Here is a 17746-nt window from a genome sequence, read left to right on the forward strand (position 1 = left end):
ATGGTGAGCTTGGTGTGCCAGAGCTGTCCCCATGTGACACAGCTTGTGGGTGACAGATGTGTGTCTGTAACTGAACTACCCTTTCCTCAGAGTAGAAAAGGGCTCACTTAAGAATCTGTACTGACTCAAAAAGCCCCCTGCCTGCATCAGTTATGCTTTCTACCAGCCTAAGGCCTCTTCTTATTGCATTCAGGGAGGTTGAACATGCACTGACCTGTCACCCCACACTTTTTCTTACTGCTGTAGCTTGAGTGAAATGAGTGTTGCAGTACATTTACTAGTAAGTGATTTTTACAGCATTTAATACAAGATGGAGGTGGCAGGAGGCATGTTCCCTCAGGAGCCTTGTATTTAGTCAAGGTGTGATCTTTTTGCCAAGTTGCATTTTCAAAACCAAGTGCTGTGGGCTGAAAGGAACAACTCATCCTTTCTCTGCTTTCAGCTGACTAGTATGCATACACTCATTTTTGATGCATTTAGCTTTCTATGTGTAAATCTACAACAAAGAACTACAGGAGCATTACTGGCCCCTCAGCAGCCAGAGCTCTCTTCAGCCTCATGTAAAAAAAATCAACTCTTCCAGCATAAGCTTTTCTGACTCCTGAGCAGTCCTTTTATTGCAAAAACCAGTACAAAAAGCACACAGGTCCCTGCTCTCAGAACCTCAGCCACCCATGAAAGAAAGCTGCTCTCCTCTGCTGCCAGCCACTGGCTGGAAGAGTTGTTAAGTGTTCTGTGTTAGCTGCTGCATCACAAGGGCACAGAGACTCATCAGCTGCAGGTATTCATCAGCACCATCTGCCAAGCATTTGTCAACTTCCTGCAAATGGAAAAGAAAAGGAAAAACCCTCTTAAAATGGTGGTGCTCAAGACAGTACTTAATTGGCAATCACTTCTCCAGCAGTCACCCATCATACCAAACTGGGAAAAATTACCTCTCCAGCCTCCATCTTCTTGAGGAGGGCAAGACCTGACGGTTTATAGACAGGAAGGGATACACTGTTTGCACTGCAACTGCTAGGAACATCACTCTGCAGGTCAGCAGCGCTATCTGCCTTCCTTCAGTGAATTTAGCAAAACCTCCACCACAGCTGTCTTCTCCATCAAAATTTAGCAAGTTAATTAAGTCTTTTCAAGAAAAGGCATATTTCACACACCAGAACAAAAACTTGCATTTTGCAGTTCCCAATTTGGTTTAAGTGCTGACTTTAAAAATCTTGCCTTAGTTTTCCCTCTCAATTGATATTAAAAAAACCCAAACAAACCCACAAACCTCTTGCTTGAGCACCATCAGAACAATATCATATGGCTAATAACTCCCTTAACTGGATTTCAATTCCTTCTCATGAAATTTCTCAGAACAAAAATTTAGGTTCTACCAAGAAACATTCAGAACTAAAAATCAAAATAAATAATTGTGTAGACTTCTTGGGAGATAGACCAAGTAAACAAAAATTAATCAGTGGAGATTAAAGTGGGTTTTAACTCAAGGTACAGACTTACCGCAAGTTTCTCGACTATGGCAGATTTCTGCTTGTCACTGTAATCTTCACTCTCAACAACAGTATCATGCAGCTGGTTTACAAGCTGAGCAACAGCATACCCTTCATTTATGAGATTCTGTATCAGGGACAAAAATGGAAATAATGCAGCAGCAGAAACACCACAAACTGGAAAACCAATCTGAAAAATTATGTCTGAACTGAAAGACTGTCCTGAAATGTATTATGGCACTTTTACATTTTAGAGGACAAGTCAGTAGTTTGTATGTAGTCCAGTGACCCAAAGCAAGCACCTAGGAAAGACTGCAAGAGCATGGCAGGCATATAGCAATAATTTTGCCCAAATATTCTTCCAGCTTCTGACAATTTATGTCTGGGGGATTTTGTGCGCTAGAGACATTTTAAGCATTTAACAACCTCCACTGAACCTGTCCAATCTTATTCTAAAATTAGGAAAGCTTACCATCCACAGCATCATGTGGCAGTTTCACAACTTTCACATTTTAAAGTGCCACCTACTTTGATTTATTTTCTTCATCTGGTAGTTGCTAGCCTCGGGCACACAGAGATCCGTAAGGCCAAAACTTTTTTAACAACATAAAAACCATGGCAACTAAAGAGTTTGGTTTTTTTTTTTTTTAAATCAGTAGTGCCCAGTTACAAAAACAGCAAATATTGAGAACAGTAGTCCACGAAGCCATTTAGGCAGAGAGAAGTTTATGAAAACAGAAAAAGAGTTGGTGCAACCTTATTTTTCTGTACAGCAATATACATACCCATGCTTTACAGAACTACACATTCAAATTGTGTCAACTGCATATTGAGCACTAATATCTGAAACAGAACCCCCAACTACTCCAGAAACTGGAGAACAGTTCAAAACAACGACATTACATTAGATCATGGTCTGATGAAAGACTATACCAGCTCTAAGGATTTAGAAAATCCATATCATCAGCTCTTAAGATCAACACGTATTAGACATCATGGTAAGTAAATGTGAAAGTCTAAGGCAGTGACGTGCACAAATCCTGGCACAACAATTCTAAGATTTGCTGCAAGTTTACAGGAGAATAAATCCAGACTCAAAACCAGAGGTTCTGCCAAAACTATCCGATGAGGCTCAGCCAAGTAAAAAGCAGGAGGCTGACCAATACTGGCTTTTTTCATACAGACATGGAACATTTCACTGGGAGAATGACACCATGGCATGCTCCCCTCTGTCAGCGAGAACTCCTTGACTTCAAATCCAGTTCAAGTCTGTCTGAGCCTCCTTTAAACTCACAAGATTAGGAATTTCCCATTCTTCAAAGAGAGTAAGAACCTTTTCTGTGTTAAAGAAAATAAATCCACCCCTATAAACCAGTAGCTTGTGCCTTCTCCAGCAAGATCTATTTTAAGTCACAGCGGTTTGTAAGACAAACTTACTCACTAGTGTACTGTAAGATTAACAGGAAATATTTAAAAACTGAAGACTTACTACAGCTTTATTCAGATACTTCTCATCTAACACAGCTTCCGTGTAACGAAGAAGATGACTAGGCCAGAGCCTAGTCCTGTCCACTGAAGACACAGTTCTAAAGGCCTGAGCCAAGTGTCTTGCTAGGAATTCCTGCTCTGCCTAATTCAGCCTAACAGCTCCACATGTCATCAGTTTAACTCAGGAGAAAGTCTGAGTCACATTGGTAGGGAATCTTATTTGCAGCTTTGACAGTTCTTCCTCAGAAGGGAAAGATCAGAGTATTAACTGGTAAAGGGCATGCTTCCCAAAATGTGCATCCTAACTGACCTGAGGCCAAACGTTCTTCAGCTGCAGCCCTGCAACAAAGGATTCACAGCTCCTAGAAAAATATCCAGGCTAGAGCACTAAGAGGACTCTACCTTTGCCAGTGTTTCCAGTTTCTCAAATGAACCACTCTGGCAGACAGAGAGCAGTTCATCAGTTGTTTCTTTAGGGATGACCTGTAACAAGAAGTTACATTTCTTCATTTCAACTTTGTAAACTTAAAATTGAAGTTGATGCTTACAGTAACAGATACAAACTGTTTATGAAGGAGGCCATTTTAGCATTTCATTCCTCTATACATCCAATCACTTTCAGGCAAGTATATAAGACAGACTAGCTAAATTTTAAGAGTGAGAGCTAGGCTGTAATATTTGTCCTAAATTGGTGACATTAAAATAAAAACTATAGAGTGATAGTGAATTGTCAAAGTCACCTTCATAAATCCAACACACAATCACTTATTCAGGACACTGACTAAGTGGAGGACCTACTTCAACAATTAGATCAGCCAATGCTTTCTGTACCTTTCTACAGCTAAGCAAAACAGCAAATCACTTTTCTCTCCAGTTACGCACCAGTGACATACAAAAAAAAGCCCAATGCAACAAGACCAGACAATAAATCAGAAGAAAGAGTTGACAGATGCCGTTATTTAGCTCTGAGCAGGGAAGCACTGCACACCCCTCTACTCATTGTCATCCTGTCAGTTGAGCGTCTGGACAGTTTGGTTTCAAAGCTCCTTTATTAATATTTTGTACTAAGGTCACTCCAGGGTCACAAAAGTTATGTACGACCAAGAACTTGGAAGTCTTTATGAAGATGTAAAGTTGGGTTCCTTTGGTTTAAACAAGCATTATTCAATAATGGAATTTCATGCTTCTCTTTCCTATCATTACAGTCAGCTTCTGCCAGGTTTCTTAGAAACTGTGATTTACAGATATCTGTAAGTGAAATCCAGCTCTTTTCTATAGGTAGATACACAAAACTGAACGAGTTCACTGAGAAAATTGTTTAAAACTGTTCCATAAAACATGCACAGTAGCAATTACCTCTGGTTCCACCAAAGTGAAAACCTCACAACCCTTACAATTAGCTATGATGGTAGCACCTTCAAGGAAAGTGTGTCCATCATTAAAGCCCATTTATGTTTTAGCTCCTCAACTCCTCATCTCACATTTCTTGCTTTAGGGGGTGTTTTGTTGCTATAGGAAAACACCTTCACACAAGTTTTATTAAATGCATTTCCTCTCAGGTTTCTCCTGTCCCTGTTGGTATTATCTATGTCATTCCAGAAGAAATCACTGCTGTTTTCTTAAAAAACAAATTCTGCACAGATCCTTGAAGAGACACCGTCACTGTGAATTTTAAGTTGAAAATGAGCTGCTACTGAAAGTCATTCCCCTGTGGTGTTTCCAAACCATATTTTGCAATGATCTATACTTATACACACACACACACGTAAACACACACACACATAAAAGTGTCAAAAAGACGTTCTAGTCTACTGTCCCAAAAAGGCAATACATTTTGCATTCATGGGCAGAATATTTCAACTTCAGTTTGAATGTAAGACTATTTTACAGTTTTCCTTGACTTACAGAATAAGTTGCTAGAAACTTGCTATGTAATAAGTGTACAGAATTGGGCAGTCTTTAAAATTCTGGTGGATAGTGTATCAGTACCATACTGCAATACTAGTGGGTATAAAAAATTTTTTTAATCAAACTTTGAGCAAAGGTAGATAAAGGTAGCAAGTACACTTACTACACAAATGCTTTTCAGAGTAATTACAGGGGACATTGTAAAGCATAGCTTACCCCAGCAATTTCAGTGACTATCTTCACTGTGATCTCTTTCCCGCCCATTAGGCGAGTGGCACTTTGAAGAAAAGTAATTGCTTTTCTTAAGTCCCCTTCTGACACTTTAACAAGGTAAGATACTGCCTGAAAAATAACGTCAGAAAATGCCAAGTTATATGTTCACTGTTAATTAAAATCCAGTACACTTTCTCAGCACATTGATTTTAAAACATCGAGTAGTGCCTAAAGCAGATTGTCACAGAGACGATACACAAGTTACAAAGCAACCTCTCTACTAATATAAATGTATGCTGGCAATTTCAGAATGATGCACAGTTTAATGCAAGTATACTCAGCACAGAACAAAAAGCCCTACAGTTTTGCTTCAGTTTTCTCTGGTGGACATTTCTCTGGTTTGAGGAAAACTCTTAAAATTCATCCCATCTATGGAAGGAGAATAATATCTAAATGAATTTATATATTGTATTTAGTACAACTGAGCACTCTGGAAAAGTATGCTGACTTAGCCCCTTTCACAGAAATGCAATTATGCACTGGATTAAGCAATAAAATTACATGGCAACCATGAAGTTACCTCGCTACTGATTTTCACACATTCCTTCTCAGAAACATCCAATAGTCTCTGCTGTTGGATTTTGTCTGACAAAGGCTTGAAGCGGAATTTGGAGCATCGAGATGTTAAGGGTTCAATTATTCTGAAAGAAAAGGAAGGTAAATGCTTGGTAAATGAATGCATGGGTCAAGTTCATACAGACAAAGCTATCAAGGCAGAAAAAAGGGCAACATAACCTTAAAACTGCAACACTGTAAAAAGTAAAAGTTGATACCTAAACATTGTCTTCAGTCTTGTATTCACATAGTTTCATCTCTATTAACTATGAAAAATAGATATCAACCTCTCAGTGAAGAAAAAAAAAAAAAAGAAAAGAGTACTGAACAGGAAGAGCAACAAGGCCAAATAAGCAACAAATTCCACACATACCTGCTGATGTAGTTACAAATAAGGCAGAAACGTGTTGTTTTAGATTCTTTTTCCATTGTGCGTCTTAAGGCTGCCTGGGCTGCTGAAGTCATTGAGTCTGCTTCATCCAGGATTACAATTTTAAAAGGAGGACAAACTTTACCACTGAAAAATAAGAAATGTGTTATCCAGGAGACATGCAATCTATAGACCAAGAAAAAAAAAATCACTGCAAGTCATATTTTACTTAAGTATTTATACAGGATAAATAGAACATATTCAGAGGTTCAATCTTTTTCAATTATTTTTAGATAACAGACTAACATTTGTAATAAAGAGGGGACTGAGTTCCCATAGAAAGACTGACATTTGAATACTGCAAAAGTCCTCTAAAATATGTATACTTGCTTTAAGTTTCTTCTTTCAATAACTAATGCAGCACTTCTTTTTTACAGGCTTCCTGATTGCCTGAACTTGAGAGAACACTGCAACAGACTAACTTCAGCACACAAGACCGTTTCTTGACAGATAGCCCTGGCATGCACTTTCTTCCTGCTACTTTCCACAATCTGTTGTTTCTACACATACAGCTTCACCTGTACAAGGCTTCTCACCACCTAACACAACAGAATCTTGTTAGCATCTCAAACTCACACCCATCTTGTATAAGATGCTGCAGATTAGAGGTACTAGAGAAGCAATTTCCACCACCATTTACCCAAAGAAGCTTTTATATGGTAGTCAGACAACATTTGCAAAGGCAACAACGTACCACCAAATCCAGAAGGCTTGATCTTTTGGGGTTTTCCTTGTCTGCCTCTCTCTAACAGCACTAGTAAAAGTTCCTCCCAGGTATTCAAACTCTCAACATGAAATTGTATTAAATCAAAGCTTAGTCAAAGCACTGTATGTGTTGCGAACTTCTGGGCAGTGCTTACCCATCATTTATATTAGAATTATAAAGTTAACCTAAACAAAAACAACCACATGCTTTGTCCTAAGCAAGAAAGTCCATCAAACAGAGCCAGCTTTGATCCAGCACTTACTCTGGACGGCTTCCAGATGCAGTTAGCTGAGCAAAAGCCTTCACTTTTTCCCGAATCACTTGTATTCCACGCTCATCAGAAGCATTTAACTCAAGGACTCTTTGCCGGAATAATTCAGGCCTGCAAAATTTTTATTACAACATGTTAGCTGCTAACTCTTGTAATGATATAAAGTATATCAACAACCCTTCTGGCCTTTTTGAATGGCAGGCATTATTTTTGCCAGCATTACTAAATAACATACTTTATTTTAAACAGTTAAATTGAGATCATTAAATGTGAGGTATGAATTTCCATTAGCTATTTTTACAATTGCCTCCCAGACTGCAGAAAACAATGAAGTGTAAAATTACATCAGTTATCCAGGAAAAAAAAAGTAGGAAGTTGGCTTCACTATAATTATATGCCTTTCTACTTACATGCTGTGAGCAATGTGGAAGAACAAGTAAAAATCCCAGATACAGTCATGGCAGTGCTCTGCCATTGCAACACTACCAGAAAGAAATATCTAGAAAGTATAATACAGGCAGTATTTAGCAGCAGTATTATACAGTAGCACCTCTGATAAAAAAAAAAGAATACAGTGGATTTTAAGTTCTGGGAATTCAAATGGACACACAATGTGGAGTTTTCCTACTATTAAACTAGAAGTGGTTCTCTCCAAAAAACAACATGAGCCAAAAATTAAAGACAACGACGGGGCAGGGAGGTACTAAAGTCAACATTAGATTTGATCATAACAGCAAACCACTTTCTCATCCACTTTTTGCTTATGGGTCACTGAATTCACTACCCAAAAATTCCCAAGTGGTACACATGAGTTGATGAATGTGCACATGCTGAATTTTACTCTTTACTTCCAGACACAATTCGATGGGGCATAACGGAATGATTATGATTCAGACATTTTATGAAGTGCTTTGAGATCTATGTGTAGCTAACAACTTACTGAATATACCATTAAAATCAGAATTCCGTTACAAAGTTCAGTAAGGCATATGCAAACCATTTCTTTTCATACTCTTTGTTATAGGGTTACACGGCTGCTAGTCTCAAGTGTTGTAAGCCTATATTGGTAACAGACATCAATGACTTGTGAGAGGACAAATGAGAAAGAAATCTCATGTTAAAGCTGAATTAGAATGTGAAGATATTCCTGAAAAAGACCTAGAAGCTACATAAGAACAGGCAATGACCAGAGGCACTCTGTCACATGATTAGAAGACGTGATAGTCGATTACATCAAAGCAACTTGATTCCAGCTTACCCGTAGAGTTCTCTAGCAGCTGCTAAAATAGTGGAAGTCTTTCCAGTTCCAGGTGGGCCATAGAACAACAGATTGGGAAGCTGAAACAGGAAGGCACTGTTTTTAAAAAAAGCAAATAAATAAAACAAACCACAAACAGGAAAACCTACTGAAAATCTGAGCACCTAATAGAACAGAAACTATCTACTCCTCTCCTGGTAAATAATACCAAGTCTTTTGCTTCTAGGTCATTGCACATAGTGCTCTAAAGGAGGATAAACAGTTGCTGTTTATAACACAGCATTAACAAGCTGTTATTTGGTGGCACCATCACATGTTCTATCAAAACTGATACTTAAATTTATATTTTATTTTTATATATTCCCTCCAGGCCATGTCTAAGATCACTGAAGCCTAGAGAAGTTACTGTTATGACTGTAGTGACATGCAAATTTATCCAAGGATGCCCTTCAAACAGTCTGGATACTACTAACAGCGCAGCTGTGACAAAATTTGGCACAGGTTAACTATCCTGAACTTTCTCAGCTCCCCAGACTGCCTTTTCAAGCCATGCTGAGAATTCTGTGCTGCCATTAACTCCACTACAATAAGTACAAGGTAGCTTGTGAATGCCTGCACTATACTGCAGTGAGTGCAATGCGGACATACCCTAACACTAATCGCAGAGATGCTTGCAACGACTGACTGGAATGCACAGCACTGGCAAATTTCTACACCCATCCAAGGATTTTTCAGAGGAGGAGACCGGTGGCATTTCTTAAAGAGATTTGGTTAACTGATCTTTCAAATAATTTAATTAATAACCTCAGCATGAAAAATAGGAACGCATCAAAGAAAAACACTGACACAGGAAGATCAAAGCAGCATAGCAAAGACAGTGGTAATAATATAGGATTACATTTAGCAGCACAAAGCATAAAGTCTCACAATTTGAGAATATAACCAAATATCTGCTAGATGTCTGGAATTCATCAGCTGGAATAAAATACAAGCTGACTTTGTTTTGTCTGTCAGTCAAAGGAGCAGCATAAGCCTGTGTAACACGTGGTCCTAGGATGTGCAGTTTCGATACAGATGGAAAATTACTAATACTAACACGGGGCTAATAAGACTTCATCTGGAAAGCTACACACAGTTCAGGCCACCCTTAGTCAAGGATGATTAATCCAAACCGGGAAAGGTGATTAAAGGAACAAAGAGCCTATCTTAGGAGAAGTGACTTTTTTAAAGAGTTTAATTTAGTTAGCTCAGCAAAACAAAAGCTGAGAGGTAATATGACTGATCTCCATATCAGAGCAACATAGGGACAAAAAACAAAGTTGGAATAAACCAAATTTGTATAAGTTAGCCTTGGCTGAAATCAAGAAGCTTTCTAATTAGCATAGGAGTGACAGCTTTCTATACTACTATTTACTGTAATCCCTCTTACAAATTATCAGGCTGCACTTTAAAACTGCTGCCTCTGACAGTAGGGGATGTTCCAGTTCTACTTTCTTAGAACAAGAATTCAAGAGTCCCCTCTGATCAACAGCAAAAAGACAAACCTTTCAGCCTGACTTGATTTCCAGCCCTTAATAAACATTCTATTTTTAAAGAGTCAACTAAACTTAGATTAGATAATTTTATGCTGAAAATACCAAGCAATGAAGACAGAATGGGAACAGCAAAACCAAAGACATCCAAAGAGCAGAGAAAAACGCAGGAGTACACAACCAGAAAATGTGTACAGAGACAGACCAGTTTGGTAACGAGCATCCCATTTTAGCAACTAAGATAAGAGACAGAGAACAGATTCAACTGTGTATGTACTGTAAAAGTACAGATAGAAAAATTTCACTCTTCAGTCAATTTATAGTAAATAAATCCATTTCAAGTTTTGTCTCTTCTTTCTGCCAATCATTCATTGCTTGTTTCCCTAGTTACTAAAAAGTAAACAGCATTCAGTACTAACAAATGTTTTTTCAAGTTTAAATTAGATACCACAACATTGTTACCCCCTGTATCTTTTAGGAAAGCTCCAAGGAGAGAAAGTGTTTACTGAATGACAGCTGAAAATTCACCAACCACCATGTTAGGTTAGCACACTGCAAGGGTAGACATTTTCATGGAGATTCATTATTTCATGCCTCTGTGCTAATTCACACTCTACTAGTTCTCAAAACAAGCATTAGCAGGTAAAAACTTTTAATAAGAATCTGTTTCCTAATTCCATTAAACCCATATTTTATTACTGTTTCTATTTCAACCTCATTTATGCTTATTTCTCACTGAAGTTATCACCAGTATTTACACTACTTTTTCACCAAGCACAGCCTAATCCTTTATGTAACTGTGGCAGTATTTTTAAACAGACTGAAACCTGATCTGGTTATCCATTTTTCCACTCTTGCCAGGGGTAAGCAGGATACCTGCAAGCATCATGCTGCTTATAGGAAAGTTACCACATATAGTGCAAACCCTAAGTCCTTTTCTAGAAGTTTCAGTACAAATGAAGATGTAAATTGCAATGATAATCCTACACCTAACTCTCTTTTCAGTCATTAAGATATCATCAAGTAATTGAAAATTAAAGAATACTATGACACTTGCCAGTTTCTTTGCAAAAAGCAACAACAAATCAACAGCCCTGGCAGACAGAAATCAATTTATCCAGTTCAAAACCACTTGGACTCTGGTCTCCCCAGTTTATAACAAGACAGATGCTTTCTATTACAGATGGAGATTGTCGTGGTTTAACCCCAGCCAGCAACTAAGCCCCACACAGCCGCTCGCTCACTCCCCCCACGGTGGGATGGGGGAGAGAATCAGAAGGGTAAAAATAAGAAAACTCGTGGGTTGAGATAAAGACAGTTTAACAGTTAAAGCAAAAGCCGCGCACACAAGCAAAGCAAAGCAAGGAATTCATTCACTGCTTCCCATGGGCAAGCAGGTGTTCAGCCATCTCCAAGAAAGCAGGGCTCCATCATGCCTGATGGTTACTTGGGAAGACAAAACACCATCACTCAATGTCTCCCCCCCCCTTCTTCTTCCCCCAGCTTTATATGCTGAGCAAGACATCATATGGTGTGGAATATCCCTTTGGTCAGTTGGGGTCAGCTGTCCCAGCTGTGTCCCCTCCCAGCCTCTTGTGCACCCCCAGCCTCCTCGCTGGTGGGGTGGGGTAAGAAGCAGGAAAGGCCTTGACTCTGTGTAAGCACTGCTCAGCAGGAACGAAAACATCCCTGTGTTATCAATGCTGTTTCCAGCACAAATCCAAAACATAGCCCCATACTAGCTACTGTGAAGAAAATTAACTCTACCCCAGCCAAAACCAGCACAGAGATATATCAGGGACTTAAAAGTCCTGCTTTATTTAGGAGCTCCCAAACCAAGGCCCACAAATACTTACAGGCCAATCAACAAAGAACTGGCTCTCCATTTTCAACACTAAGGTTTAAATAAAGCACATTACACAAACCTACAGTGTTGTCACAGCTGTTTCTTTGATCTCCCCAGATCTCCAAATTCAGTAAGAACTTCCAAAATAAGTACCAGCCACCTCAGAGTTTAAATTACACTTTTGCCTTTTTGACAGAATGAGTCCTTTCAAGAACTAACAAAAAAGCCCAAATTTTAAAAGTGCCAAGTATTTTAAAGTACTTGCATGATTTTGTTCTCAAATGCCTTGCTGAGTTTGGGTAGCTATGGCAAAATACAAAGCCTGTAACTGTAAGCGGAAGTTATAATTTGTCTTTTCAACTCAGGAGGCAAAAAGTAAACACAAGTGTACTAGGGTCATAATCCGAGAAACATTGCTGATCTAGAAGCTGTAAGGTTTTAAATAGCTGTTGCTCAAAATAGAACTTCACAACCCATCACCTAAGCGATGTTACATGACTACATCCAGACCGAATAGGTGGCAGCACCTCATTTCTCCTTAGTTGTTAATAGTTCCTTACTAATTACCTCAACTGTACAAATATTATAATATAGCAGCATTGCTGTTGAAACCCAGATTTCTCTGGGTACAACATTACATGACAAGGTCACATTACAACAGCATTCTCAAAGTAAACTAAATCTGGAGACAAGAACTAAAGAAAGGAATTATACAAGTCTTTCCCAGTTTTGTCATACCAGCTTCATTTTGGCTCCCTATGCTCAAACAAATAAAGTACTTCTGCTTTTGCAAGTTCTGATTAAATGAATATTTTCAGATAGAAATTGACTCATATTAGTCAAAACCAGAACTGCAAAGTAAATCATCATAACATAAAATTTTCAAATACCAAAGACTACCTGTGCATACTGCGCATCAGAGCATGCTACAAGTGAAAGGCTTCTCGCATAAAACTCTGAAAAGTCCACATTGTTCCTTTTAGCTCTTGGTGAGCAGACAGCCATAACACAAATGTCATTTTCAGAACATCCACCAACCACTTCAGCTGGCATTAGCAGTCCATGAAAACAGAAACAGCTTTTGGAGCACAAGAATGTCCCTTCTAGGTGAAACATGGAGCAAAAAAAAGTCTCAGCACGTACAAAGGAAGAGGAATTGTCCAGATTTGCAAGAAAACACAGCCATCTCTTGGCTACCTACTTTATTTCTCCCCTCAGTCCCTCCACCTCCCCATCACCTGGTTTGGAGGAAATAACCATCATCCATACTGAATATTTACTAAATTTTTATCCAAAAGCAAATGCAAGTGTAAACAAAGGCAACTGAAAATGTTCTGCTCATCCTCTTTATATCCTTAGGTCACAGATGCGAACACTGCAGTGAAGTTAGTGAAACTGTCATACTTAGCTTTTTAAAGCCAAAGAGACTTACTTGGAAACTTTCATCCAAAAAGTTTGGGGGTCACTATCTAAGTAGTAGACCTGGCACTTACAACTTAAACTTCCCTCGTTGCTAAACATTGAAACAAATATACTGTTTGCTAGTTTCATAGAAGCACTGACAGATACTAGAACTGTTTAGGAATGACTGGCAATCCAGACTTTTCTATGAAAGAAAAATTTTCCCTCTCCCCTTAAACGTGATTGTCAAAAGTACTAGCTGAATAGTAGTGTAGACACAACAAAAGCCTTTCCAGATTTGAAACTATTTACACAAAGTTTACCAATTAAGCTTTTCCAGAAAAATTCCAAACTGCATCACAGAGCTGACAATTTTACAACATTTAGAGGGCTGGAAACATCACAAATTTTACACATATATCACAACATACTACAAGGAAGCCACTTAGCTTGTTTGTAAAGTACCACTGTAAAAATGATCATTGCTGAGTTAGAAAAGAGAAGTTTTTGTTACCACTGGCTGAAGTTTCTGCCTAAAGGTAGGATTGGGTAGATGTTATCTTTACACTCACATCAGCACCTTCCAAGGACTTTTTCAGCACAGCAACAACTTCATCCTGGAAGGCAACTTCATCCACATTTTTTGGGCGACTAAATAAAAAGACATTAAATGCAATTTATTAGCTAACCAAATTTCAGAAGAAAATTGAAATTGAGGAAAGCAACATTTCCCTTTCTGATTACATCAGGTACTGAAGAATTACAGCAAATTTTGTAGTTGAGGTCAAAATCATAACAGGAAATCTGTCTAATGCCTCTGGTCTGTATTACTGAAGTGATCTAATTTCTCAGGAAGCCGTTTGTCTATTTCTGTTGTAAACACCGACCTGAGCTGTTTTTAGAAGCAGAACTGTATTGCAGACTGCAATATTTTACCATTTCATGAGCTGATAAAGGCTTCTCAAAACCGAAGTATTTAATGCACTTCTGCACCAATCCACAGCGATGAAACTGCATCGCTCGACATGGGCAATGGAGGCATTTTCTGCTCAGTAACACCAAGAAAGGGCTCTTATATCACAGTGCTGGTTTTCCCCTATAACTGAAAAAGTTAAAGCTGTTCTCCCAGGTGGAGACACCTACAGCCCTAACCCCCTCTGCTATGCACCCACTCCCTCTGCCACACCCCCCCCCCCCCCCAGCCACTGCCACTCCGGCCAGCGACCCCACTGCCCCAGAAAAACCCTTACTATTTCTCCACCCAGGGGATGGGTTTGAGCCTCTTGCCCTCCCCGCTGCTCCCCGCTGCGCCGGCCGCGCCCCTCTCCTTGGCAGCGGGGGGCTTGGTGCTGATGGAAGACGGGCCTTTGAGGAAGGCCTGCATAGCTCCGGCGAGGCTGGCCTGAGCCGGACCCGGCCGTCACCTTCACCTCACAGCCTCCCCACCTCAGCCCAGCCGTTAGGCCGAGCACGGCCCGCACAGCCCACGACCCCACCGCACCCCAGGCCCGGCCACCCCTTCCCGCCAACCCGCCACGGGCCGGGGGCGGGGCCGCTTCCGCCCGCCGAGGGCCAACCACAGAGCTCGGCCCCGGCGCGGAGGCGGGCGCAGGCGTAACGCCTTGGAGCCAAGGGCCGCGCGGGTCCCGCCGGCAGCGCTGCGCATGCTCCGGTTTCTGAAGTGGGAGGGGGGAGGGGGATGCGCGCGCTCTGGGCGCGGAGGGGGCGAGTCCCTGCGGGCGGGGGCGGCGTTACCTCAGCGCGCCATGGCCGCGCTTCCCCTCAGGGCGGCTCCGGCGGGCTGCTGGGCGGCTGGCGACCCCTCCTCGCCATCCCTCCCAAATGCCCCTTCCCCAGCAAGTGGGAAAAAAAAAGTTCTCTACAAAAGCAGCGCCGAAAGCAAGCGGAGGAGGGGCCTCTCCTGTCAGGAGGTGGGAGCCATTGCGGCCCTGGAGGGGGAGGCCGCTCCCCTCGCCTGGCGGGTGAGGTGCATCTTGGGGGTCTCTGGAAGTGAAAGCCACGAAAGCCATAGTCTGTCCCAGCCTTGTCCTGCTCCAGCTGCCCCTGGCGATTTGCGATCGTACGGTCATCACTGCTTAAACCTTCTCCGGCCCTTGCTGTTGCCATGCGAGCAGCTCCCCCAGGTGTACAGACGCGGGGGTTGTCTATGCAAAAGCTACCAGTGAAGCGAAAATGAGTCCTTTTTGTTTTCCCATTACTTCTAATAGTCTCCATTACAGCAAAGCCAGGAAAAAAAATGAGGGGTGTGATTGATGTGACAATACCCTTTAAAGGACAAAAAGGCATCCTAGTAGATTTGGCAGTCGTGATGCACGCCTACGTTTTCATGCGCTGGGTAGCTGCAGCTTATCCTCCCAATTATGTACCAGTTTTGTGGATAAAAGAACTAAAGCAATTCTGCTACCAGCAGTTGTATATTGTGTGGTTGCAGATGTTCAGCTTTACTATTCCCCCTTGGCTACTCCTGGGCACGAGGCACAGCCGGAGCGGCCTGGGCAGCCATGGTACTGATCACCCAGAACAGAACCTGTGCAAGGGACAAGAGTGGATTAGAAATGGTCTCTATGGCAACAGATGAACAGTCTTTGGAAGAGGAGGTGTGGGAAAGAATTTAGGCTGAAAATACATCATTCTATCAGTGAGACAAGCCTGTAATCCTTGTCTGGGCGATTTTAAATAAGCTGTTTCCTCTCATCTGGCATTCTGCTATTGAAGCATGAAATCCAGATTGTAGCCTTAGCAGCAAGAAAAGCCCACACATATAATTACTGAAGTTGTCTTGTTCTAGATGAAAATGCAATGCTATTTTTTTTCCCCACTGTGATTATATTTGGTACTTCCAAGTCATGGTAACTTGGAAATGGTAAGGATGTATAAGCAGCTAGAACAGATTTGCTTTCTTTCTGAAACTGTATAAAGCTTTGTTATATTTTTGAAGCTTCATTCTATTTGGTGGTCTCTATTTGATCCACTCTCCTTAATGGGGCCACTTCAAATATACCTGGCATTTGAGCATTTTATCAACTATGTATGAGCCTCAGGTTCAGTTCCGCAATGGAACTTCCTGTCTGCTACATTAATTTAACTTCATAACACAACTTTTTCTTTCACTACCTTAACAAAAGTTAAAAATTTCAGAAAGGAATAATAAAACCCAAGCTCCTCTCTCTTGCTCCCTGTTTTTCTCTCCCTGCCCCTCAGATATACAAGGTCTGAAAATTATGCTTGCTCTATTCTATTGAATTGCATTCACTCACCATCTTAAGGTTCAACAGATCAAACTCAGACAGTTATGATGTCCTCTCATTTGCGTGACCCCAGCGTTTCCCATGGCAAAGACTATGTTTTTCACTAGCCACATCAGAGCTCCTCAAATGTGGCCCATAGAAACTGCTAGTCTAATGCATAGAAAGGCTAGTTTAGCTTTAAAATGCTAATAATTTGATGCATGCTCGATTTGCTCTTATGTAAGACTGTTTAAGACTATTAATTTTAATTTATAAAGCTATACAACCTGTGATGTGTTGGTATTTAAAAACAGTAGTACCCCAGTGGCAGATGCCATATTACTGATACTGACTGAAGGCAACATTCTTCATTCTCATCGTAGCCAGGTTCTCCAGCCACACTTGAACCCTGGTATCTTCCAAGTACCTCAGGTCTAGTTTCACAACTCGTACAAGTAGATCCAACAGCTCAGTGAAATGATCCATTACATTGCTACTACTATAGCAAACAGGAGGTAGAAGTGGGAGTGTGTGGTGGAATGGGTAGGGAGGTGAAGAGTGCATCTTTTGGTGGCAGGGCAGTTTTTTGTCAGCTTGAGCTGCTCTAAATGGGAAGCCTGGTCCCCTCCCTTCCCAGTCTTCTTATGCTGGCATTTGCAGGTGTACAACCATGGAATGAGGGTTCAAGAGCTCATCTGGCAGAAAACCAACGTGTCGGGGGTTAGGGACAGTAGCAGGGCAGAATAATTGATTAGGGGGAGGAGATCTGTCTTTATAAGTTACTCTGCCTTCTGCCATGGAGAACTGCCCATGCATCCATCAATCTAGACCTTCAGCCAGTTGACATTATCGCTTCCTGGGAGATGAGCTCGGGTTTTTTTATGACACTGAAAGTGGACAAGTGGCTTCCTTCAAATAAACTACATAGAATTTAGGAAGTAAGCTGACTCTAAAAATTACAGGATCACTGTCCAACATTCAGGCTTTGTTTTAAAAGAGGAAAGATGCTAGAAAGTGTTGAAAGAAATTAATGCAATAGATATAGGTATATATTAATTTTCTTAAAAGTTTAACAGCAAACATTAATCTAATAACTTTCAGCATTAGAAGACTTCTGTCAGAATTATGTAAGCAACACAGAGCAGACTGAAACTGTCAGTTTTCACTGTCCAGCCTGCATAAACAAGAGAAGGTTCAAAGCAAGATGGCAAGAATGTTGAAAGGTATGAATTGGCTTTTTTTTAAATGAAGAGATAGTAACTAGGACAGTAATTTGTCTCAGCTTAGGAAAGAGTGCCTGAGGGATATGATCACTGTATGGAAAGTAATGGCTAAGA

General features: G+C 40.7%; 1 protein-coding gene across 3 annotated transcripts; it reads right to left on the reverse strand.

The window, feature by feature from the left end:
* Positions 1-569: 569 nt before the first annotated feature.
* Positions 570-14764, reverse strand: RFC4 (replication factor C subunit 4). 3 transcript variants are annotated; one of them, XM_072866615.1, is made up of 10 exons: positions 14412-14760; positions 13734-13812; positions 8383-8462; positions 7116-7235; positions 6091-6234; positions 5683-5803; positions 5106-5231; positions 3384-3464; positions 1504-1620; positions 571-820 (listed from the first exon to the last, which is right to left on the reverse strand). In XM_072866615.1, exons 1-10 carry the CDS (start codon positions 14543-14545, stop codon positions 725-727), a joined length of 1098 nt encoding a protein of 365 aa, XP_072722716.1. In that variant the 5' UTR covers positions 14546-14760; the 3' UTR covers positions 571-724. The 3 variants fall into 3 exon arrangements, with proteins under 3 accessions (XP_072722717.1, XP_072722718.1, XP_072722716.1); XM_072866616.1 differs by lacking the exon at positions 3384-3464 and having other exon boundaries at positions 570-820; positions 14412-14764; XM_072866617.1 differs by lacking the exon at positions 5106-5231 and having other exon boundaries at positions 570-820; positions 14412-14763.
* Positions 14765-17746: the final 2982 nt, after the last annotated feature.

Source organism: Ciconia boyciana, chromosome 7 (assembly GCF_034638445.1).
Source record: "Ciconia boyciana chromosome 7, ASM3463844v1, whole genome shotgun sequence".
NCBI lineage: Eukaryota > Metazoa > Chordata > Aves > Ciconiiformes > Ciconiidae > Ciconia > Ciconia boyciana.